Source organism: Pollicipes pollicipes, unplaced genomic scaffold (assembly GCF_011947565.3).
Source record: "Pollicipes pollicipes isolate AB1234 unplaced genomic scaffold, Ppol_2.1 Scaffold_4740;HRSCAF=5597_pilon_pilon_pilon, whole genome shotgun sequence".
In the NCBI taxonomy this organism is placed as follows: domain Eukaryota; kingdom Metazoa; phylum Arthropoda; class Thecostraca; order Pollicipedomorpha; family Pollicipedidae; genus Pollicipes; species Pollicipes pollicipes.
The window spans coordinates 36,145,113-36,171,306 of NW_023596545.1; the positions used below are offsets into that span (position 1 = coordinate 36,145,113).

The following is a 26,194-nucleotide window of genomic DNA, read 5'->3' on the forward strand; positions in this document are numbered from 1 at the left end:
TACGGAGGTGGTTCCGCTGGAGGCGGTGGTGGATACGGAGGTGGCTCCTCTGGAGGAAACGGCGGATACGGAGGTGGCTCCTCTGGAGGATACGGTGGATACGGAGGGTGGCTCCTCTGGAGGCGGCGGCGGAGCCGGCGGGTACGGGGCGGCTCTTCTGGAGGCAGGCAGGTGGGTACGGAGGTGGTTCCTCTGGAGGAAACGGTGGATACGGAGGTGGCTCTTCTGGAGGCGCAGGTGGAGGATATTACTGAAGCCCTCATGTTATACCGCGTATTGAGCATTAAGTTATATATTTATTTAATGGGAGCGAAAATAAACTTCCAAAAGGTTCTCCAACATGTTATAATATGACTAATGTCATTGGGAACACCTGAGTACTTGAGCGACGGCAAATAGCAACCGATCTGATCTAACGATGGGTGCGATGCTCAACAATGTCATGAAGCATACGGACGTAACGTACGGCGTGAGAGCAAGAGGAACTGGTAAGAAAAAGACAAACACCAAATATAGTTGATTTCTACATTTCTAGGCAGTGACGAATGTAAACCTGGATACAGCACTGTAATGCGAGTAAGCGACCAACATCAACTTGAACCACGGCTGCATGACATATTGGCAATCTCTTTGGCCAATGGCCAACCTCTTTGGCAGCGGCGTCGGCCATTTCATTTCCTGCCAGCTCACTGTGCCTGTGTACCCAAGCAAAGACCACATGCTTTCCGTTCTGTTTAACTCAGAACAGATGGTGAAAGACTTGGTCGATAAGGCCGTACCTGGTTTTAAAGAGGAATAGCTTAACTGCTATTAATACAACTACCCTGGTAATACAAAACTCAGCAGTGAATACTGAGCAGTGCTATGACAATGCAAGAGGATTTTTCCAATCAGGAGAGACGGGCAACACCGCATCCAGCGGCTTTTTTTCAGATTTTGAGCCAGCTGTAATGTGTACACGTACGTCTGGTACTTAGTATTCACGCGAGGCAGGAACTGTGAACGGAACTCCTAAACGGTCGTGCATCTTTTGCCTGACGCACATAATCAAGGTTTACAGGCAGATGTCACGAGCTCCCAAGGTGGGCACACGGGTCTTTCGGGTATGGCGACATTATCTGACCTGATGCCCGCGACAAGCTGAACGTTTTTGAGAGTAAGCAGCCGCCAGCTAAGCACGGCACACCTCATAGCCAAAGGTGGTTCGTTCGCCCCGATCAGAACACTATCAATGGGGGCTGGTTTGAAAAGTCCCGTTCGCAGTACGTATGCAGTCGTGGTGTACTGTGTCCAGATTTCGTTTAGTCAGGTCGCGTGCTGAGTCGATGGCCTGACATGTAACTGGAGTATAGGCCAGAGGCTACCGCGAGATGAATTTTGAGTTAAGTCTATAGTAAATAGGCCGACAAAATCATGCGTTGAGTGACTGCATGAAACAAATCTCAGGCGCGCTTCACTCTAACATGGTCCAGTGGACACCTTTCAAACCGACCAGAACTCAGAAACGTTGTCAGAATGTTGTCTACATTAACATGGCCAAGCCATGTTCGTCTGGATATGCTCAATATCCGGTCAGAATTGATCAGCGGTACTACAGAATTGGTAGCGGATCATGTAACGTAGTTTTCAGCGTGCGCACTCGCACATCTCAGTAAGAAACTTGACGCCAGGCGTTGCAGTCTCCCCAGCCCGCGCAACGTCGACTTTGTGGCTTTGGCCAACAGGTGAACGAAATGGTGACCCGTTTTAAGGAAATACCTTCGAATGCTTTTGGACACTGTATCGTACATTTCGAGATTATCCGGGTGTATATTTCACCTGTGAGGTTTTGAGATCGATGACGGTGATGTCTTTATAGCATCGCACAGTGAAAGCAAAATCTCTATTTTCGTGTTGCTGCAGCTGTTAATCTGTGTGGAGAACAGCCTCAAAGTTGTAAAAAAAAAAATAGACGCAAGCCATCGGCATCCCTGCTCCTTGAGATTGTGGGCGTTTCATTGGGACTTAATGATGCCACTCGGCTGTTGGGGCCATATGACGCCGCCAGCCTCGCACTCTGGTGGGAAGGGCGGGCACCGCGGGAACGAACCCCGCACCTGTGGTTACCCAGACGCACAGTGGTTAACGCAGGCGCGTTGCCCACTACCCTATCGGCACCCGATGCGTAGGCTCAAACCTTTTGAGGGCATTTGCTTTACAAGTTGATTCTGAACAAATGAACGTTCTCAGAGAAACATGGGATGACCTTGTGTGCTTTGAACTCATTTCGACCCACTTCATTCAACACTAATGAGCCCCTTATTTCTTTCCGGTAAAACGGCTTCCTTTAGTACCACACTACGGGGCACAATCGTTGTTCCCGGCCAAGGGCTGAGGAGTCATTCTGTCCCAGCGTGGTGTGTTTTCCGGCCGTCATTCTTGCGACACGGGGCGGCATCCTCTGGCCGATGCTAGGGCTCTTAGAGGGATACATCGCATCACCTTGGTCCGCTCCCTCACGCGGGAGGCCCTCTGATCCGCGCAGTTGGTCCCAGATCAACGCTTGAAACCGTCATTAACGCAACAACATTCCCGCTCGCCGCAGGTGGTTAAATAATTGGCACAGAGACTCCAGTTGGGCTCAACGGGCAAATGCTGGAATAGGGGTGGAGGGCCCATCATTCGGTGCGTGGGCCCTGCCTGGGACAGGACTCCTCTCTTACCTCAATGTGAGTACTCATCATCAGTTTGCATGTTTCTTTAAACTGCCAGAGAGCTCCGATCAATGCAAGAGAATCTCTGCCATTCGGGCTCCCGTCCCCGTCCCCGTTGAGCAAATCTTTCCGTAATCGATTCGAGGCCCCCTGTTGATACAAAATGACCACAGAATGTCCCATTAGGCACTGTGGGCCGTGAACGGTACAGGGAGCCCAACCAATGTAAATCGCCGGCCCGGCCTTGTCCCTGCTTGGGAAATGGGCCCCCAGGGCTCAGACCACATGGAGCCGACTGTTCGTTGTTCGTGATCTCTGGGCGCGTGGGTGCCCAGGCCCATACTGACACGAAGCCGACTATTTGGTACGGTGTTAACTGACCTACATGTGGGCTCATGTCGGCCCAGGGGTCCCCGATCAGCACAGAGGGCCCTCTGATGGTTATTTGAGGGTGTATCTTTGCAGGTCGGGGCCCCTGAACAAGACTTCGACCAGCCCTTTGTGGCCTTTAGTCCCTCCAATAGGGCCATTGATCTTCGGACCCGATGGGCCCTCCAGGCTCTCTGGGCCTTCTCGAAAACTGCCGCTGGCCGAATCGGGGCTCCTGATAACGTAGGGCCCTGTTAGGCTTTTTGGCGCCCCGAGCAAAGTGAATCGCTGGCTCTGGGTTTGTCCCTATTTCCAAAATACGTCATTAGGCCCATGCCGCTATGGAACCGACTGTGCGTTACCAGTTGTGTCTGACCAAAATATAGGCCCTTATCGACCCAGCGGGCTCCTGATTAGCGCGCAGGCCACTCTGGCTGACATTGGAGTGGCCGGCCTTGCGGGTCGGATGCATCCGGCTGGCCTTCGGGCACTCTGGACCCCAAATCGGTCCCCAATCGGATCCTAAGGGGGCACGTGCCCTCTGTGCCCCCCACCCCCTTCTGCATGTGTTATTGGTCACAGCAAACACAGTTACACAGATACAACAAACTCAACATCGTCGTCGTTTTACAGTACCTTTGTATGTGCTTCATTAAAGCAGATTGCTGTAGCCTGGACCCCACACATGCATTGATCAATGCAATTCGTTGATGGCATGCTAAAACGTTGACTTGAAAAATGTGGTACGGGCCCCCTGTGTGAAAAAGTGGTACGCGTTGAATTGACACAAAAGCTTACACGCACCGCTCGCTTATCACAGAAAATATTAACTTCAGTGAGGTAGTACTGTTTTGCAGGACTGGAGCGCCGCTGTAACATGATTCAAGAAAGAAGGAAAACTGGAGTACGTTGTGTGATTTGGCGCAAACCCGGTAGCTGGATCCGTTAGTGTACCCGAATGTTTGCCTCCCCGTAGAATCGTACGCTTTTCGCATATAGCTGTGCAGCTAGCAGCACCATAAACCTCGCTCCACTCGTAATTAAAAAGTCGTGGCTGCTCTAATCACCAGCTAAAAAACTGTAACAGCTTAGCCGATGAACGATGCAATAACTTAACACGGTGTTGTAACGTTTACTACATAAGTCTGATTGTGCTAAGAGTGCAAGACACACCTTGGGTCATTAACTGCGCAAAGGTTTGTGAAGCAAAAAGCGAAAAGCTCAGGAGTGTGGGGATTGGTTAAATACTTCGTAATTAATGTGATATATATATATATATATATATATATATATATATATATATCCGGATATCCCCGTCCGCCACAAGCAAAGGTGTGTGCCGCCTCCCATGACCCGCATAGAAGAGCGTCCTCGGCGCCATGAGGTGGCTTTCTAAAGGGGCGCCTTTACTTGCGGATCAGAAGCGGGTACGTGCGTCCAGTGCTCCATGCATCTCCTCCTGCATATGTGAGTTTACTTTCCCGGGGAGCTTGCAGCCTGGTTGAATGCCTCAGCGACTGAGAAGAATCGTTAGCAGGGTAGATAGAAGGCAGAGTCTTTTTGACACAAGAAGAGCAGACCAAGGAAGCATTACGTATAACAAGGAACGAAACAATAGATTAGTAAGCCAATGCACGGAATAACCAAAATAAGAATACTGTACTCTGAGCAGGAAATATGTGACGACATACTACGCCGACGTGACCTATGTTCACCCCATGTCTGTCCCCTCAGAGAAGCGGGGCTGTCGCGCGTGGTTCACGTGTTGATGTGCCACAGAGTGAGAGAGAGGGAGAGAGGGGAGAGAGAAAAGAAAGAGAGACATAGAGACAGAGAGAGAGAGAGAGAGAGAGAGAGAGAGAGAGAGAGAGAGAGAGAGTAGATAGAGAGAGAGAGAGAGAGAGAGAGAGAGAGAGAGAGAGAGAGAGAGAGAGAGAGAGAAGAGAGAGAGAGAGAGAGAGAGACGAGAGAGAGAGGGATAGAGAGATAGAGAGGGGGGGCGAGAGAAACAGAGGGTGACGTTACTGCCTGCGTGGAACCGCTCCCTGGTGGGCACCCGACAGTGATACATACTGAAACTGAATAAACAGAATGAACTGATAAAATGAGCAAAAGCCACACTAATACAACAGAGTTTGGCTTAGAACCCTACGTTTTCTAATCATGTGCATATAAGATGCATGCAAGATACGCACACTAGGTGCGCGCAAGATACGCATAACGTAGATATAAGTACGCATGCAATATACATCTCCGTATTACATGTATATATATATATATATATTATATATATATATATATACAATACACACAGGGATGTGTGCAAGGTGCATAGAAGATATGCATGCGAAATATTTATGTGCAAGTGGCCTGATGCCCTACCCCTTTTACCACTCTTTTACCCTCGTTATCCACAACATTTCACTCCGCGTATTAGCTTGATCTAAGATATGTCACAAGCACATCGTGCGTGCCGGTGGGATGGCAACTGTGGTGATGGCGATAGTGATGACGCTGGCGCGGCGCCGGCCAGGCCAGTGTGCCGGGTCGGTGCCCTGCCGGGCCTGCCGGCTGGATGGCGATAGCGGCGGCGGTGTCGGCGCTGGGGCGGGGGTCGGTGCGGGCGGGGCGGCGCTGAGCGGCGGCGTGGGCGGCGGGTGGTGGCGGGTTCCGGTTCCGGTGCGGCGGTCATTTCGTTGGCCTGACCTGACCGGGCCCCCTGTATTAAGCGATCGGTAAGGGGTGGGGGGGGGGGGGCAGTGACATGGATGAATGACTGGCCGCTTCTGTACGGTCGGGAGGTGGTGCGGAACACGGGGAAAGGAAAACAATACTGGCCGTGAGTGCTCCTCGATGGCCGGCTCCGGCTGACCGCGTTAGGGGGCCCCGTCGTGCCTGTCTCCCGGGTGGTCGTTCGACCGCCCCATACGGCTGTGTCGGGTAGCCTTGCCCGCGTCCCCGGAGGCTCCCTGCCGCACTCAAACGCCGCGATGCGCCGATGGGTGCATCGGTCGGCTCCGGTGGGCCCGCTGTGCACACTCCGGGACGACCTGTGATCACATTCCCCCTGTTCTTGTGGATTATTGTTTATGTAGATGTCATTTTCGCCTTGTGGCTGCAGGCAGAACGACCGGCTTCTCGCCTTAAGCACCTGGCCGTGGGCAGAGGCGGACCAGTGACAATGCATGGGTGTCGTGCAAGACACCTTGGCCTAGTTCTTGTCAGTGGAAGAGATCTTCCTAATTTGAAGTCGACTTACTGAGCATTAAGTCCCAGAGTATGCACCGCGGTTCACTGCACGTGCCGCGATACAAAAAACACTGCAAATTAACGCCGAAAATTAACCGAATTACGCCGAATTGTTGGTCACACCAGACTGCGGTCCAATCAGCTGCCGCCAAAAAGCCACCCACGGGTTAAGTGTCTTCGGAGTCTGGTGTGGGACCACATGGGAATACTTTGGTTGAACGGACTAGGAATCGGACTTTCCGGCAGTCAGGCAGCTTTTATACAACCATCAAGAGATGTTGCTCACATGCTGTGAAGTTGTTTTCTCTCCAGGTGCCACACACTGCAGATGAACCATGGTCGAGGTATGGCATGCGTAACGGGTTAGTCACTATGATACGGCGGTGGGTCGTACCTGACTGGCACTACGAATTAATGACACCGAACTGCCGCCGTGACCTGTTGCCTCTGCCACATTTGCCTCGTGTTCATGTTTCTCCGTCATCCCAGGTCGCGCTTCACGGCTAGAAATCGAAGGCACCTGAGAGGCTGTATTCACTTGATCGCAGTTCGGAATGTCCTCGGACATGCCAGTCAATGCTTGGAGGGCAAGTGGAGCACCGGAGTTTCGTCTGACACGATGGGAGATGACAACGTATGTCAGGATGGCAGCGCTTTGGAAGAGTCCCTCCTTCAGCTTGCTTGGCTGTCATATCTTGACAGATTGTGTCCAATTCGCTTCGGAACTCATGCGCCGTTTTGAATCAGAGTCTGTGCGGCAGGCGCCCTCGGGACTCCTGGACGGTGACTGGAGCTTAGCAAATGATGGCTGTATCTTTATTTTTCGAAGGCGTATAATTCCATGCTATATATTTCAGGCTACCTTGTCTCCTTACTAATATCATTCATATGCTGGACGTTACAGCAATCTCCAGAAGAGCGTTTTCCACATCCATCACCATTACCAGACAAGCCCCAAAGTATCCACAGATGTATCCAGAGGGGCCTCCCTCGTATTCATTACAATTTCCAGGGGAGCTTCCACCGAATGCACCACTGGGCCCCGGCGTCGACACCTTTGTCTTTCATTACGCCGCGCACCCTTGACCCTGGACAAACTACAGTTGGCCGAGTTTTGCGGTGCCCGAGTGGCATAAACTCAGGGCCGCGGTCGTCGTGTAATGGTGACGGCGGCCGGTATAAATAGCAAAACCGGCGCCGGGACACTGCACAGTCGTCACTTCACCGACAGACATGAAACAGATGGTGAGTTACTCCCAGAGTCAATGGCCTAACGGCGTTTTTGTCATGGAGAAGCTTTATATCTACTTTAGAGGTTACATACAATCTTGCTGTTGGTTTGTGCCGTCTCAACGTGCGTGCAACAGTGTTTGTGACGTCACCGATCCCAGCCGCCGTCCCCGCCTTTCCGCTGAGCCTGTCACCACCTGTGGAACACCTCCTCCCATACTGCGGTCGTGCCTGTCACTGTACCTGCCTTCTCTCCCCAGAGAGTGGCGCTGCTCGTGTGCGTGGCGGCCACGGCCGTGATGGCCGCCCCCGGAGGCTACGGCGGCGGCTCAGGCATCGTCATCGGCTATGTCAAGGACGAGTACGGCCGCAAGGTGACGCTGCAGAGCGCTGGCAACGGCGGTGGGTACGGAGGAGGCGGCGGCGGAGGTGGTTACGGAGGTGGCAGTGGAGGAGGTGGTTACGGAGGCGGCTCCTCTGGAGGCGGCGGCGGAGGCGGTGGGTACGGAGGTGGCGGAGGAGGAGGTGGTTACGGAGGCGGCTCTTCTGGAGGCGGCGGCGGAGGCGGTGGGTACGGAGGTGGCTCCTCTGGAGGAAACGGTGGATACGGAGGCGGCTCCTCTGGAGGAAGCGGTGGATACGGAGGCGGCTCCTCTGGAGGAAGCGGTGGATACGGAGGTGGCTCCTCTGGAGGAGGTAGCGGATACGGAGGTGGCTCCGCTGGAGGCGGTGGCGGATACGGAGGTGGCTCCGCTGGAGGAAGCGGTGGATACGGAGGTGGCTCCTCTGGAGGCGGCGGCGGAGGCGGCGGGTACGGAGGCGGCTCCTCTGGAGGCGGCAGTGGATACGGAGGTGGCGGCGGATACGGAGGTGGCTCCTCTGGAGGAAACGGTGGATACGGAGGTGGTTCCTCAGGAGGAAGCGGTGGGTACGGAGGTGGCTCCTCTGGAGGCAGCGGTGGGTACGGAGGCGGCTCCTCTGGAGGCAGCGGTGGATACGGAGGTGGCTCTTCTGGAGGCGCAGGTGGGGGATATTACTGAAGCTTTCATGTCATACCGCGTATTGAGCATTAAGTTGTAATATTTATTTAATGGGAGCGAAAATAAACTTGCAAAAGATTCTCCAACATGTTATAATATGACTAATATCATTGAGAGTGCCTGAGTACCTGAGTGACGGCAAATAGCAACCGATCTGTTCTAACGATGGGTGCGATGCTCAACAATGTTATGAAGCATACGGACGCAAACGTACGGCGTGAGAGCAAGAGGAACTGGTAAGAAAAAGTGAAACACCAAATATACTGATTTGTACATTTCTAGGCAGTGATGAATGAGAACATGGATATAGCACTGCAATGCGAGTAAGCGACCAACATCATCTTGAACCATAGCTGCATGAGCTATTGACGGCCCTTCTCGAAGTTATCACTTTCATGCTTGCAAAAGAAGACAACTTCGATGCGTGTATCCAAAGTTATATAAGCATTCTGTAAACAAACGCTTTTGTCCCCTCTTTGATGGTTCATTGGTATTCCACTCCGAATACAAGTTTTTGGTCACTGGTGGTGACACTGAATGGGCATGTGGCAAGCGACAGTCGGTGATCGGAGCGAGGATGCGCTGGCAGTCAACCTCTGGGCAGAAAATAACTGCATGACCCCAAGACCCCATGACCCCAAGGCGACAGAGATTGACCTTCTGCTTCCTGCTCTCCGTTGGAAGATGCTGCCACCCACTGTTTCTTTTATTGAGATGAGTTTGGCTCTAGCGTTGCCCCGTGTGCTTGTTCTCACCTGGTCTCTGGCCTTCCATCACTTTGCGTCAAGATGAGCAGACGGAAACTACTTCAAGTCAGGGTATGGTGTCCGAGCTGAGCGATGCCAGCTGCCGACTGCACCCTCTCTAGCAGCGGTGCAGGCCATTCCATTTCCTGCCAGCCCACTGTGCCCGGGTACCCAAGCAAAGAACACTTGCTTTCCGCTCTGTTTAATTGAAAACAGTTGGCGAAGGACTTGGCCGACCAAGGCGCTGTCTGTGCTTAGAAGTAAAATAGCTGAAATGCCGATAAGAGAGCCAGATAGTATCAGATATAGTTTCCATGCCGTTCATCTGCATACACCAACGCCTCTCTGATAGCACAAAGCCCAGCGGTGAACACCGAACAGCGCTATGACAATACAAGATACTTTGTTCATTCGCGAGAGACAGCACCGCACCCAGTGATTGTTTTAGATCTGGAGCCATCTGGAGCCATCTGTGTAGATGTGTACGTGCGCCTAGTACTTGGAACTCACACGAGGCAGGAGCTCTGAAGTGTCATTCAGGTGACCACGACGAAATCTCAAATGGTAACACCGTAAATCCGATATAGGACCCGAAGGGCTGGCTAGAGGTCATTGAGCGGGCGCGGTTTGGACCCTCAGATACCAGCCAAAGGGCCCGTTGCACTGATTGGGTCCCGGCCTGGGCCTGGGAACCCATTTCCCAAGCAGGGACAAGGTCAGGACCCGCAATTTACATCGGTCAGTGCACCCCGAGCCAATGAGGGGCCCCTGGGTCGGCCAGGGACACACAGCGCTTAACCGGAGGTCCGGTGTTGACAAGGGCTCCCGAGTTGGCCAGGGAGTGTACGAGGGTGCCTGAAGAGGGACCGATGTGCCCTTCAAGACTGACGATAAACGGGCCGATGGGAAGGCTAAATGGCCGTAAGGGCTGAAAGGCTGCAGGTCATCCTGGCCCGTATGGCTGTGATCCCAAATGTCAGCCAATATGCCTCTTTCACCGATTGTGGACCCCTGGGACAGTGCGGGCACCTATTTCGGCCGGAGACCACTACACCGAATAGCTGACTCCGTATTGTTCTGAGCTCTGGGGCCCCATTTATCTAGCAGGAACGAGACCGAGGCCCGCGGTTTGCATTGGTCGGAGTCCCTACAACAGTGAGTGGTCTTTTGACGGTCAGGCCCCGAGAGTGTCTAACAGGGGGTCCTGTGGCGGAAGGTGTCACGAGTCGGCCAGAGGTGACCCGGGGCACTTGTGGGGCCCTTTACCCCGTTTTAGCCAGGGGTCCGTTGGCCAAATATGGGTCTCTGTGCCAGTTATTGGATCACATGAGGTTATCAGAGATCTTGTTGCCCCAATGAAGGCCCCTGCGCCTATTCCGGGTCAAATGCCCCGGCCAGAAGCCGCCAAAGGGCCTTCCGCGCCAGGGAGGGCACCAGTGTAGGGCGTACATCTGTGAGGGCCCCCGAACGAACTCATCAGGCGAACCCGCCTCCATGTCGCCGGATTGGCAGCTGGTAGACACTCCGGGCTGGGGCGGAATGATCTTGAGGCAACTGCCCGAGAGGGTCGTGTTCGCCTAACTTTTCACTAATATTTACACATTTCACACACTGCATTACACATAACGTTTAAGCATTACACATTTTCAATCAATGTTTACACAAGTTGCTGGCCTCATTTAGATTTACGGTCAACGTTCACGGAATCCTCAATATCTCTGTAGCGTGTGGACTCCCGCCACCTAGGGGGGCGGAGTTCTCTTTATATTTAGTCCTCCCTCTGACATGAGAGACTACGCTGCTGTTCGGTATGAAAAGTCCAAATTAGAATTAATTCCGCTTAGACGTAAAGCGAGATGGCACCATCACGCCACACCGATAGACCATGAAGCCACCAACTGGACGGCGGCCGTGGTTGAGATTCTAACCCGGGGTTATCGCGTGGAACACCAGCATGCTAGCCACCCATTCACTGGAGATGCGGGCCGGGGGGCCGAAAATTTGTGATCAGAACAGGGCTGGTTCAGAGTGTTTGGAGAAATGGGCAAAGAGTACCAGAAGTGGGGCCACAGTTTACTGATCCTAATCGATTTCTAAATAATTCATATTCATTATCTACACTATTTTTTATTGCAACCAATCATTTAAGGTTGCGTCGGTTAAGGGGCTCTGAGTATGAACTGCAAAGGGAATTTTTATACCTCAACAGTTTTGTAGCAGCAGTTTAAGTGAACCATGATAGAGAGCATCAAACAACTACATCCACTGGTGACAAAATTGTTTTTGAAATGAATTGGGATTTGGTGTCTAATAATTAGGATTGATAGGTATGAACGAACTTAAGCTTTGATTTGGCATTTATCAGCAAGAAAAAAAAATGAGTTCACCGCAATTCTTGATCCCACTATGGATGTCGTGCTTACCCCCTTGTTCACGGCGAGAGCTGCGCACTTGTGACCTTTCAGCACATCGTGCGGCTTACCTTGCACACGAACACGCGCGCGGGCGCGTTAGCGTCAAGCTTTGGTGGTTTGGGCATTGGGCGATATATTTCCGTGCTCGGGAAGTGTGCGGCTGGTTACCGCATCAGAGAGGTAGGTTAGATTGGGTTATTATTTAAATCGAAATTTATTGTTCGACAACCATTCTGATCTAGGTAAAGTTATGGGCCCTCATGCAGTCAGTCAGAGTATTTTCACAATTATTGAACATATACCGTGTCATTTTCCTTTTTAGACCCGGCTCTTCTTAAGCAGCTGTAAGTTGACAGTTATTGATGATTCATTGTTCCGAATTTGTTTGAGTGAATGGTCTGAACCAGGAAAGCTGCAAAAGTCAAATCAACACCGCACTGTAATATACACATGGATGGCACAATTGTAAGACTGTGTAACACAATTTATGTGTGACACTATAGGTACCTAAATAAAAAAAAACTGCTGTGTCCAACAAGGATCTGACTGTGTGACTGCCCATGTAAAGAGCAAACTATTGCTAACTATTGATAGAAGCTGTTTTAAGTAACCTGTAGTGAACATTTGGTGCTCATTAATGTTCATTGATGAGATGCTTGCATGCCAAATCAGTAATACAGAAAATTGTTGTGTGTGGTTACAGTTGAAAGCTTTTATTTGCTGGACAACAAACAAAAAACAGTGTTTTGGGAAAACTGTAAAGTGCTAAGGCTCTGTGTATTGCAAAGGCTGCTGAAAACTGTCTGTTTGGTGGGCTAAATCAAGAATTGATTCTCTGATTGATAATAATTAGTGTATATGGCCCTGCCTTGTCTTCTAGAATTTGGTAATGTTAAATTCTGGTGGTTTTTTTTTGTCTATAAATATAGATCAGCCATTTTATTAATAGGTACTGACAATATGCTGATGCCTGCAGAAAATGGGTAAAAAGTGGAGAAATAAAAGGAAGCCTCAAGATGGAAAGTCAACACTTGATGAGGTACATGTTTATTTTTCACTGTGACCTGCTTAATATTTGTTATATCTTCATGTTGCAGTACTATGAATTATTTGAATGCACATTTACTGGTGGCAGTGGTTGGGCCTCCTGGCTGGAATGTGTTTGACAGTTTAATTGTTTAGTTGCTCAATTGGAGAACTGTGTGAACCAAACCATGCAGGCCTTCATGTGGCCTTTCATGCAAATCCCGCTGTGATGTGTCCACCCATTTTTCACAGGATGGACGTCCAATCCGTGGGGCTGGCTATGAAGATATAGTGAAGGAAAACAAAATGTTTGAGGAGTTCTACAAGGTAGTGGCTAGCAATTATTATTTGTTCACCATGCTTCTGCTTTACAAATCATGGTGATATTTATGCAATGAATTGTGTTATTCTGCCAAAACTAAGTTCATACATTAGATTCGCCATTTATTAAAATCTTATCCATTTTTTGCATGTCCTTATTCTTAATTATGCTCACATTTGATTGCAAAAATTTCAGCAATGACTGCATTGTGCAGACTCTTAGTTTTCACTGTGAATTGTATCCATGGATTGTTCCAATGTTCTGTTGTTTGTTCCTGATGCTTGAGGCTGTTCAGGTGCAGCAGGCTGTTGCAAGCTGCACCCCAAATTGGGCTGTTTTTAATTGAAAAATGCACTGGAGGGTCATACACTTTTGCCTGACACCAAATATTTCCTCCTCTGTTTGGACTAAGTCTTTAATTACTGAAGAACAGCATAGCATAAAGTTGCCCATTTTGGTTTGAAAGTTGCCTCCAGATAAGAACTTGTCAATGTAAGCATTTCCCCCTCCCCCATCACATATGACCCATCACTTACAGCCCAGGCATGACCGGAGACGTGACGCCCCCCCCCCCCCCCTCCCCCATGTAGAAGCAGGCGGTGGTACCGGTTGGGGAGTGGGACCAGTTCATGGCCACGCTGCGGGACCCGCTGCCGGCCTCTTTCCGCGTCACTGGTACGCGCTCGCAGTCACAGGCGCTGCTCGCCATCGTGCAGGACGACTTCCTCAAGGTCGGTACCGGCGCGGCCCGCGCGGGAGCCTGTAGAGGGAGGTGCGGATCGTGCGGGACCCTGTAGAGGGCGGCGTGTACCGCGATGCAGACACTGCTCTGTGTGTGCTCTGTCTGGGAGACTTTTACCCGCGCCTTGCCCGGGGGATTCCATGTCAAGTTAAGTGCAGCGTTTGCACCATTTCTAATCGCAGCAGCGATGACGTGCCACGCATGCAACGTTGTTGTGTTTTTTCTATAGTAGTCTAATATCGGCCAATACGAGTTCGGTTGTGGTAGATTACCGCACTGATACGCGGAAGCGGCTTGGCGAGCGTGGGAGCTTCGGCCACGACGCGACGGGTGATGTGGCGAGAATTGATCGCCCACAGCTGGTGGAGAAGCAGGAGGGTGCCGGCGACGACCCAGCCGTGAAGCATGTCTGCCTCCCCTGGTACCCAGACAAGCTGGCCTACCAGCTGAATCTCACCCGCACTGACATCAGGTGATTCTGACGTGCCGCCCGCCCTGCAGGATAGCTTTGTTGGGTTGCGCGCTCACTTGTCGGGGTGTGCGTCATGGTGTCAGTCCCCACTCGCAACCAAGTCGTCCATCTGATCGGGATTATGCATCATCAAATGAATGGGTGTTGCTACGAATATGTGGAACGCCGTTTTTCCTTTCGGTCTACACTTCGATATTATTGTCATCGGCTTAACTTAACGTCATCCGTCAATAATTGCACTCTCGATGTCTTGTGCCTTCGAGCTTTGACGTTGAACGTCGCGTCAAAGACGTCCCTCCATGCGCGTCTGTGCTGACTGTCCGGTCGCCGTCGATGGAGTGGCCGTGTCCCCCGGCCGCTCAAGCCCGCGTCTCGGGCGCTGCCGTCTCCTGACCCCTCTCGCTGTCCCTCACTCACCTCCCAGGAAGTCTGAGGCGTACCACAAGCTGCACAACTTCCTGATCTCGGAGACGGAGAGCGGCAACATCAGCCGCCAGGAGACGGTGTCGATGATCCCGCCGCTGGTGCTGGACGTCCAGCCGCATCACAAGGTCAGCCGGCTGGGGCTGGCCGGGGCTGACGCCAGTGACGCGCTTGCGAAGGGCACCGGCGCCGCATCAGGGTGGGCCGCGGGGCAGCGCTCGTGGTGCCACCTGTCGGGTTCGTCCAGGGCGCAGGGCGACCGGGTTCTCATCAGTGTCCGTAGGTTCCAGTAGGCACGGGTGATTCGACGGAATGATCCGAGGGATCCAGGGGATGGGTTCGGCACTGCGATTGGATGTGACGGTCTGTACCCTGCCCGCCTGTGTTTGCTCGCTACTGTGCTCGCCAATAACTGGGTTACCACCACATCTTTCCTTGGTTCAATGGATTATCTCAATCTGTCTGCTTTATAAGCGAAGTTTGCATCACTATCCACGAAAAAGAGCGGTCTATCTGGCCGCTGCGAAAGCGTCGCTGTTGTGCGGTGAGGCCGTGACGCTCTAAGTCGGTAACGCTATGGGCCGGCTGTGATCTCGCCGGTCCTTCCTCATATCAGTCTCTACAAACAGGTGTTTGGATAGTTCCACCCTTGTTTCAAATGGGTAATATCAGAAGTTTTCTATAGCATGATCTTTTGGTCAAATGCAGTCATTTATCGCGCGAATAGATAATATTAATTGATCTAAAAGAGCGTGCCCAGTTAACAGTGTTGACTCTGAGTGTCAACAATGTTGTCACCAATGTCGTCACCATTGTCAACAATGACAACAATGTTGTCACCAATGTCGTCACCATTATCAACAATGACAACAATGTTGTCACCATAATCCGACCGTGACGGTAACGGTACAGGACATATATCACGTCTTTGGGTAACATGGTTTCATCCACATATCGTTTGCCTCCCCAGTGTTACTGAGCCGTTAGGTTCTGCTGGTCTGTGTCTCGTTCCGTGGCCGCCGGGCGGCGTTGACAGCGGCCAGCGCGCCCGCCAGGTGCTGGACATGTGCGCTGCACCTGGCTCCAAAACGGCTCAGCTGATCGAGGCGCTGCACCGCGAGGAGGGCAGCATGCCCTCCGGCATGGTGGTGGCCAACGATGCCGACAACAAACGCTGCTACATGCTGGTGCACCAGGCCAAGCGCATGCAGAGCCCCTGCTTCTGCATCACCAACCACGACGCGGCCAACATGCCCAACATGTATACGGCGGACGGTGAGCAGAACGAGCGGGGTTGGGGGTCGAGTTAAGGTCTGCTGACCTCTGGAAACGTCGTGACCCCTAACCTGAATGCCACAGTGGCTGCGGAGTTTCGTACAACGCGCTGCAGCTACTGGTGTGGCTGCTGCTGCAACATGGATGATGACCTGAGTCTGGTCCGAGAGGCACCGAATCTTAGTACAGTCAATTTTGACCCAGGGCCAAGATTGACTGTCTCGGCCGGATGGTGCCGACTGACGGCGGGATGGTGCCGAGCGTTGCCTGCAGTTTGACCCGTGACCCTGGATGACCTGACTTGCGTCCATTAGGGTCGGAGGGCGCTGAGCGTCGCCTTCAGTTTGACCCATGACCCCGGATGACCTGACCTGCGTCCATCAGGGCCGAACAGTGCTGAGCGTCGCCTGCAGTTCGACCCATGACCCTGCATGACCTGACCTGCGTCCATCAGGGCCGAACGGCGCTGAGCGTCGTCTGTCAGTTTGACCCAGTGACCCTGGATGATCTGACCCGCGTCCATCAGGGCCGGACGGTGCTCGAGCGTCGCCTGCAGTTTGACCCATGGACCCTGCATGACCGGACCTGCGTCCATCGGGGCCGGACAGCGCTGAGCGTCGTTTGCAGTTTGACCCGTGACCCTGGATGACCTGACCCGCGTCCATCAGGGCCGGACGGTGCTGAGCGTCGCCTCCAGTTTGAACCATGACCCCGGATGATCTGACCCGCGTCCATCATGGCCGAACGGCGCTGAGCGTTGCCTGTAGTTTGACCCGTGACCCCGGATGACTTGACCCGCGTCCATCAGGGCCGGATGGCGCCGAGCGTCGCCTTCACTTTGACCCGTGACCCTGGATGATCTGACCTGCGTCCATCAGGGCCGAACGGCACCGAGCGTCGCCTGCAGTTTGACCCATGACCCCGGATGATCTGACTCGCGTCCATCATGGCCGAACGGCGCTGAGCGTTGCCTGTAGTTTGACCTGTGACCCTGGATGACCTGACCTGCGTCCGTCAGGGCCGGATGGCGCCGAGCGTCGCCTGCAGTTTGACCTGTGACCCTGGATGACCTGACCTGCGTCCATCAGGGCCGGACGGTGCTGAGCGTCGCCTGCAGTTTGACCGGATCCTGTGTGACCTGACCTGCGTCCGTCAGGGCCGGATGGCGCCGAGCGTCGCCTGCAGTTTGACCCGTGACCCTGGATGACCTGACCTGCGTCCATCAGGGCCGGACGGCGCCGAGCGTCGCCTGCAGTTTGACCCGTGACCCCGGATGACCTGACCTGCGTCCATCAGGGCCGGACGGCGCCGAGCGTCGCCTGCAGTTTGACCCATGACCCTGGATGACCTGACCTGTGTCCGTCAGGGCCGGATGGCGCCGAGCGTCGCCTGCAGTTTGACCTGTGACCCTGGATGACCTGACCTGCGTCCATCAGGGCCGGATGGCGCCGAGCGTCGCCTGCAGTTTGACCCGTGACCCTGGATGACCTGACCTGCGTCCATCAGGGCCGGATGGCGCCGAGCGTCGCCTGCAGTTTGACCCGTGACCCTGGATGACCTGACCTGCGTCCATCAGGGCCGGACGGCGCCGAGCGTCGCCTGCAGTTTGACCCGTGACCCCGGATGACCTGACCTGCGTCCATCAGGGCTGGACGGCGCCGAGCGTCACTTGCAGTTTGGCCTGTGACCCTGGATGACCTGACCTGTGTCCATCAGGGCCGGATGGCGCCGAGCGTCGCCTGCAGTTTGACCCATGACCCTGGATTGACCTGTCCTGCGTCCGTCGGGCCGGATGGCGCCGAGCGGTCGCCTGCAGTTTGACCCGTGAACCCTGGATGACCTGACCTGCGTCCGTCAGGGCCGGACGGCGCCGAGCGTCGCCTGCAGTTTGACCTATGACCCTGGATGACCTGACTGCGTCCGTCAGGGCCGGACGGGTGCCGAGCGTCGCCTGCAGTTTGACCTGTGACCCTGGATGACCTGACCTGCTTCCGTCAGGGCCGGACGGTGCCCGAGCGTCGCCTGCAGTTTGACCGTGGACCCTGGATGACCTGACCTGCGTCCGTCAGGGCCGGACGGTGCCAGAGCGTCGCCTGTAGTTTGACCCATGATCCCGGATGACCTGACCTGCGTCCGTCAGGGCTGGACGGCGCCGAGCGTCACTTGCAGTTTGACCCGTGACCCTGGATGACCTGACCTGCGTCCATCAGGGCCGGATGGCGCCGAGCGTCGCCTGCAGTTTGACCGGATCCTGTGTGACGTGCCATGCTCTGGGGACGGCACCATGCGGAAGAACGTCGACGTCTGGCCCAAGTGGAACCCGGCCAACGGCTGCAACCTACATGGGTGAGAGGCCCGGCCGGTCGCCGGGCGGGGCGCCACCGGCCCGGTATGGCACGGGAGTGTGAGCGCACCTCTGGGGTACCGAAGGGTTGTTGTCTTTTATTTTTAAATGGGTTGGTGAGGCCTTCGCACGTGTTGGGTCGCTTGCAGGGGTCAAGTCGCATTGAGTATTCGTAACGTGATGTTTTAGCCAGGCGTTGGGTATTCCAGCACGTGATACCGTGATCCCGTGATGCGTGGCACCGTGATGATACGTGATTCGTGATACCGGCTGTTCGTCTCGACGCGCCATGCATGAACCCAGCACGTCGCTCTTCTGGTCCGACATGTAAGTGAGCTTGACCGGATCATCTGGAGACGGACGTTGTCGCCGTGCGCCGGGCCCGCGCGTTGAACCGGCGGCGTGCCCGCTGACGCGGTCACCTTGACCTCGTCAGGCTGCAGTACAACATCGCCATGCGCGGCCTGGAGATGCTGGCCGAGGGCGGCCGGCTCGTCTATTCCACGTGCTCGCTGAACCCGGTCGAGGACGAGGCGGTGGTCAGTCGGATACTGCGTGACACGGACGGTGAGCGGCCGCGGCCGGCGGCGCCCGGGGCTGCTCCTCGTCTTTGGGGTATGCGGCACGCAGCAAGGTCGTGGATGCCGCTGGAAGGTTTTAACCTGTGGAACTCGTAACTCTGTGGCCCATGTTCCGAATCCGTAGGTAGCCCGTGCGTTGATGTGGTAAGCTGATTTAATGTCACGTAATGCAAGGTTTCATAGCTGCTCAGGGGACTCTGACCGTCCAGCGGTGTTTTATACGGAATATACGCATTTCTCCCGTGATCTTCACTGCCAGCCGGCATCTCTTCACTGTGGCAGACCATGCCCGCCTCGCTCCCGTCACTCGGTGGGGTGTTGACGGACTGGGTGCTGCGGCGTTTCGCAGGCGCCGTGCAGCTGGTGGACGTGTCGTCCGACCTCCCCGGCCTGAAGTACAGCCCTGGACTCACTCACTGGGTGCTCTACTCGAAGGTCAGACACCCTCGTGCCGGCCCGGCATATCATTGATTACGGTTTTGCGGTGGGTCTTGTCCGTGCCGCGCCGTCGACCTTTTCTATGCGGTGTTATGTTTTTGAGCCTGGGCATTTCGGTATTTGAAACCTTTGCCAGCGATGTCGCCGTCTTGAAATCATCACCACTGTTCTGGAAATGGCTGCAGCATTTAAGTCAGAGACCGCCAGTCAGGTCTGTGACTTTGGGTTTATGAGCGGAGAAAGCATTCCCCGTTTCTTAGCCAGAACTATAGGTTTTGGAATGTTGTAGAGGCTTTTTCAGATTGGATCAGATGTGGTCAGATGTCTGGTGTTGGTCGTCTCGTGATCAGGATGCTTCCCAAACATATCCCGTTATAAAGACGCGATCCCGCCACCCCGTTAGTGAATACCTGATAAATTTGTTTCGCCTGGGCCTGTTGTCAAGTTTCAAAGGATCTTGTTCGTGCCAAACAGCCTCACCTGGCACGCCCTGCCCACCCCGGCTGTGTATCGGCGCGGATGACGATGACCCGGGACCTCTGACGTGATGGCGCCGGTGACGGACCGCGCGCGCGGCACCGGAACGGCGGCGTGACCTCCGACCTCCGCCGCCGCCGCAGGACATGAAGCTGTATGAGAGCGGCGACAGCATCGCGCCCGAGCATCGCACCCTCATCCGACCGCACATGTTCCCGCCAGCCGGACCCAACGACGAGCTGAAGAAGTGGTGAGCCGGCCGGCGAGCGAGCGCGGGGGAGCGGGCCGTGTTGAGGGAGGCTGCGGCCAGGCGGCGGGCGCGGGGGAGTGGGCCGTGAGGAGGGAGGCTGCGGCCAGGCGGCGGACGCGGGGGAGCGGGCCGTGTGGAGGGAGGCTGCGGCCAGGCGGCGGGCGCGGGGGAGCGGGCCGTGAGGAGGGAGGCTGCGGCCAGGCGGCGGACGCGGGTGAGCGGGCCGTGAGGAGGGAGACTGTGGCCAGGCGGCGGACGCGGGGGACCAGGCCGTGTTAAGGGAGGCTGCGGCCAGGCGGCGGGCGCGGCGGCGCGGCAGACGTATGCGGTGAGGATGCTGTTGGAGCAGTGCTGACGTTAGCAGCTCTCGGCGTCAGCAGAAAACGATGGAGTCTTTGTCGTGCGTCACTCGGGCAGGATAGATGAGGCAGGTGCAGGCCGGCCGCCTGACGTGTCCAGTGCGGTCCGTGAGTCTCAGGTGGAGTGTGATGTGCACCGGTCACCAGGATCGGTGGACGACGTCTCCGCGCCGGGACGATGTCGTGACCCGGTCCACGAGCGTGTGTGTCCTGCGAGTGCCTGCCGCGCGACCGGTCGGTGTTCCGTCCGCGCTCGGAGCCCGCGTGTCTGAGGCGCCGCGTGCCGTCCCCAGCATCCGGATCCTGCCGCACCAGCAGAACACGGGCGGCTTCTTCCTGGCCGTGCTGCAGAAGGTTGGCAAGACCCCGCGCGAGGCGGCGCCGGCCGCCACAGACGCCGGCGCCGCCTCCGAGGAGACGCCGCCCGCTCCCGACGGACCGCCGCCCAAGAAGAAGGCGCGGCGCATCCGCGGCTATAAGGAGGATCCGTACTTCTTCGTCAAGAAGGGCGACCCCATGCTGCAGGAGCTCGAGTGAGTCGGCCGAGGAGGGGTCCGTCTTGTCTCTCGTTCCGTCGTCATCATGTTCTCCGGAGACCGGGGTGATTGGTAAAGCTTCTCGGCTTCTGATGTGTGGGGTAGTTTAGCGCTCATTTTTATTTGCAGTTTTGCAAAATGTGTTCACCGTGGTGCCTGCTTTCCAGCTGTTTGCTATGTTGTAGAACGGGTCCGCTGCCCAACTGACCAGCGTGCCGCTATACGTAACTGTTGATGTGCATTATTACTCTATCCTAAGAAGCATGGATAGTGCTGAGGTGCGTAGGAACAGGCAGGGTGAATGACAACGTGCCCAGGCAGCCACACGGATTCTTTTGCATTAGCGACCCCTGCACGCGTGCTGAGAAGGGACTTGCAAGTCGAGCTTCGGCCTTCCCTGGCCAGCCAGCAGGCCCGAGGCTCCTCCATCCCTGTCCGGCCTCCTCCCCACGTCGGGCGCCCTGCCCGCAGTGACTTCTACGGCCTGAGCGACGCGTTCGAGCCGTCGCTGCTGATGACGCGCTGCGAGCAGGGCAAGAAGAAGAACATCTACCTGTGCTCGCCGGCCGTGCGAGACCTGATCTCGGCCAGCCAGCAGCGCGTCAAGGTCATCAACTCGGGCGTTAAGGTGTTCGCCCGCTGCGACAACAAGAACACGCCCTGCGGCTTCCGACTCGCGCAGGAGGTGGGTGACCAGCGCGGGCGCTGGGGGTGACGCAATTTTAACACGGAGTAATGCTTGCACGGCCTGGGCGCGAAATGGCCTGATGAACCGAAACAACTGGAAACAATCGTCATTTACTGGAAGAGGGCGATACAATGACGCGATGCGCACGATGGTGTGGTCCAAGAGCTGGATGTCAGGTGTGTGTGTGGAGGGGTCTAGCCGACGGTTGTGGTGGGGTCCCTGGGAAGGTGTGTGTGTGTGTGGAGGCGTCTATCTGACGGTTGTGGTGGGGGTCCCTGGGAAGGTGTGTGTGTGGAGGCGTCTATCTGGCGGTTGTGGTGGAGGTCCCTGGGAAGGTGTGTGTGTGTGGAAGGGTCCATCTGGCGGTTGTGGTGGGGGTCCCTGGAAAGGTGTGTGTGTGGAGGCGTCTATCTGACGGTTGTGGTGAGGGTCCCTGGGAAGGTGTGTGTGTGGAGGCGTCTATCTGGCGGTTGTGGTGGAGGTCCCTGGGAAGGTGTGTGTGTGTGGAAGGGTCCATCTGACGGTTGTGGTGGGGGGTCCCTGGAAAGGTGTGTGTGTGTAGGGGTCTATCTGACGGTTGTGGTGAGGGTCCCTGGGAAGGTGTGTGTGTGGAGGGGTCTATCTGACGGTCGTGGTGGGGGGTCCCTGGGAAGGTGTGTGTGTGTGTGGAGGGGGTCTATCTGACGGTTGTGGTGAGGGTCCCTGGAAAGGTGTGTGTGTGGAGGCGTCTATCTGACGGTCGTGGTGGGGGTCCCTGGGAAGGTGTGTGTGTGTGTGTGGAGGGCGTCTATCTGACGGTTGTGGCGGGGGTCCCTGGAAAGGTGTGTGTGTGGAGGGGTCTATCTGACGGTTGTGGTGAGGGTCCCTGGGAAGGTGTGTGTGTGTGTGTGGAGGCGTCTATCTGACGGTTGTGGCGGGGGTCCCTGGAAAGGTGTGTGTGTGGAGTGGCCTATCTGACGGTTGTGGTGGGGGTCCCTGGGAAGGGTGTGTGTGTGTGTGTGGAGGCGTCTATCTGACGGTTGTGGTGAAGGTCCCTGGGAAGGTGTGTGTGTGCGTGGAGGGGTCTATCTGACGGTCGTGGTGGGGGTCCCTGGGAAGGTGTGTGTGTGGAGGCGTCTATCTGACGGTTGTGATGGAGTCCCTGGAAAGGTGTGTGTGTGGAAGGGCCTATCTGACGGTCGTGGTGGGGGGTCCCTGGGAAGGTGTGTGTGTGGAGGCGTCTATCTGACGGTTGTGGTAGAGGTCCCTGGGAAGGTGTGTGTGTGGAGGCGTCTATCTGACGGTTGTGGTGGGGGTCCCTGGGAAGGTGTGTGTGTGGAGGGGTCTATCTGATGGTTGTGGTGGGGGTCCCTGGGAAGGCGGGCTCGCGCCCGTCTTAGTGCCGGGAGATTCTGTTTGGAGGCCGGCGGTGTTTTATCCCGGTTCCTCATCGATTGCTGTTTGTGTAGCAATGCCGCAACGATAGCATTTTGTTCCGAGATATCGTATCTGCAGGATAGTTTAACGCTGTTTTGACGTTTGCGGCCTTGAGGTACCGACATTCCGTGATTATTCCCGAACACCGACCACGTCCTTGATTCTGTGTTACGAGGCCGATTTCCGTAGTCATTCACCTGAACTGTTGTAGTCAGGCACGACGAATATGAGTTGCCAGGGTTTCTTGCAAACCGAAAGCAATCATCAATCCCCTGCATCTCCTGTGTGTGAGTCCGTGCTGTACTCAAGGTACCGTTAAACTACAGGTACACCCGGGATTCCCTTTACACCATGATGACATTACGCTTGCGAGGAAGCCGGCTCTGCTCAGACACTCTTGGCGAAGTTCAAATGTTTGCGTCACTGCCTCGTGACCCGCCGCGCCGCCACCCGCCGCCGTGCTAACGTGCGCTGGGGCCGCGCAGGGCTCGGACGCCATCCTGCCGTTCCTGAACAAGCGGAAGGTGCAGGTGACGGCCGCCGACCTGGGCAAGATCCTGCAGTACGACGACATCGAGCTGCCGGCCGAGTTCACACTGCTCGACCCGGCGACCCAGGAGCAGATGGCCAAGTCAGGTCGGTGGGAGTTGGCCGGACTCGCGCGAGTGGACCCATCACGGACCTGCCGCCGGCCCGAGCTGTCACGACTTTGTAGTCTGACAGACGACAGCCCCGATGTGGCGGTCTGCGAGCGACGCGTGTGAGCGTCGCTGCTGTGACTGCGGGATGCCCCGCAGCTCGGGTACCGATGCTGTGCCGACGGACGCTGGGACGCCGCCGTTGTGACCGCCTCACCGTCGGGTATGTGCCGCAGGCGCCGGCGCCATCGCCCTGCTGGTGGACTCAGCCGTGTCGCCGGGCCGCCTGGTGCGCACGCACGTGGTCGGCTGGAAGGGCGCCACCTCGGTGCGCGCCTACGTGCAGCGCACGAGCGCATCCACTACCTGCGTCTGCTCGGCGCCGACACATCCAAATACGGTACGGGCCGGGCCCGTCCGGGCGTCGTGTAGCCAGCAGCGGCCCGGGCGGCGTGTACCCGGAGGGTGCGTCGCGCCCTCCGGTCCTGTCAGCGTCACGGGCGGGGCGTGCGGGCTGAGGTGACGGGAGGGCAGCACCGGCTGGCAAGTGAGGCGTGGTCGGTCGCCGGTCCCCGTAAGCTGATCGGGACGGAGCCGCGTCGTCTCCTGTCAGCGGCCGGCGACGGCGGGTGCGAGCGTGCCACGCACAGAGTGAGAAGCCGAACCCAGCTACGGCCTTACTGACTGACCAACACCTCACGTGTGGTTTGTAGGAGATATTGACACGCAAGGGTGTAGGTAAAAGCGATCTGTATAGTAAAGGTGCCTTGATGGGCAAGGACGGCTGCCGGCGAGACTGCAAACATCGCGTGCGTGCACTCGCGTGTCTGAGTTATCATGGCGACATCCCGAAGCTGATGTCTGCGGGATTGGCATGTCGTGGCGCAAGGCATTTAGCGGCACTGTGCGCTGCAGATGCCGGCGCATAAATTCGGGCAGCTGTCTTTCCTAGACCAGCACAGTTTGCCTGTGGGCTGTGGGCTGCAACTCCCGTTTTGGTTCCGTTGAGATACACCGGGTTAGAAAGTGCTCCCTCGTGCGAACTCTCCATGCTTGTGAGACTTCTCGACGTTTCGTTTCTCCACCCCCCAGTGAGTTAATTAAGATTTGCATTTCGCATGTCCACCATGCATTTGGTCCTGAACGTCTCTTCGTCAAAAGCCAACAAACACCGCCACCAGATGTCGCAGCCGGGCGGCGCTCTGCGTAGATGACTCCTCTCACGCGCGCTGACCTTTGCAGAGAAGAATAAGTTCGCGGAGGCGCGGGCTCTCGAGGAGAAGGCCGCCGCAGAAGCTCTCCCGGCGGCGGCGACGACGGAGGCCCCGGCCCCTGCGGCGGCGGCGGAGGCCCCGGCCCCTGCGGCGGCGGCGGAGGCCCCGGCCCCCGCGGTGGAGAACGGCAGCGAGGCACCCGCCCAGGAGGCGACAGTTACATAACGCCGCCAGGTGGCAGGGCATCCGCGTCTTACTGTCCTGTGATCCCGACCAATATATTGGTATGCGTTTCGCTCGGCGTTTGGCTTGCCGCTGTGGCGAAGGTCGCTGTTGTCCGGAAGGCTGTCCGGGCAAAGATCGCTGTTGTCCGGGAGGCTGTCCGGGCAAAGATCGCTGCTGTCGGGAAGACTGCCCAGACAAAGATCGCTGTTGTCCGGAAGGCTGTCCGGGCAAAGATCGTTGTTGTTCGGAAGGCTGTCCGGGCAAAGATCGCTGTTGTGCGGGAGGCTGTCTGGGCAAAGTTTGCTGTTGTCCGGAAGGCTGTCCGGGCAAAGATCGCTATCGTCCGGAAGACTGTCCGCGGCATGGGACCGTTGCAACGTGTAGTTCAACCCTCGTTTGCGGTCGAGGAGACTCAGGAATTGAAGTCGGTTTTTCAAAAAAATACTTCGACGTCAAGCATGTTGAGGGTGTGTCGGCCTGACTGCGTGCACGACTGATTTATTTGGAAGCGTTGCAGTGCTTGCATGTAATTTGGAGGGATCAGCGGGAGGTGGTGAGTGGCTCCGACGTGCCGGGATGTGGATCAACTGGAGTCGTGCACGAGCTGCTGGTGTGCAAACAGGCTTATGGAGATCGATAGTCGCTGACTTGCATAACCTGGGTTTAGGATATCGCGTTCTGGTATTCGTGGGGCAGATCACGCTTTTGATAAACAAGCACGGTGCAGAGACGGCTCCAGTAGGACGTTCTATTCTACATATCTAAAGCCTTTCTTAGGTCTGTCCGACCGTTGCTGCAGTCTCGCACGAGCCCAAGCAATCTCTCTGGCCTCTGGTCTCACAACCGCTTTGGTTTCTTGTCTCACGAACGCTTTGGTCTGGTATTACAAGCGCTCTGGTCTCTCATCTCACGAACGCTTGGGCTTCGGATCTCACGAACACTTGGGCTTCGGATCTCACGAGCGCCTTGGTTCCTGGTTTCACAAGCGTTTTGGCCTCAGGTCTCACAAGCGCCTTGGTCTGGTCTT

The 26,194-nt window shown here is 55.8% G+C and overlaps 1 protein-coding gene across 1 annotated transcript in view; it reads left to right on the forward strand.

Annotated features, from left to right (window-relative positions):
* Nsun2 (tRNA (cytosine(34)-C(5))-methyltransferase Nsun2) overlaps window positions 1-25,197 on the forward strand; it is an 86,495-nt gene extending 61,298 nt beyond the window's left edge. The window contains exon 16 of the mRNA XM_037222276.1: window positions 24,971-25,197. Coding sequence (XP_037078171.1) covers window positions 24,971-25,167 — 197 coding nt within the window. The 3' untranslated portion in view covers window positions 25,168-25,197. The remainder of the gene's footprint in view (window positions 1-24,970) is intronic.
* Window positions 25,198-26,194: the final 997 nt, after the last annotated feature.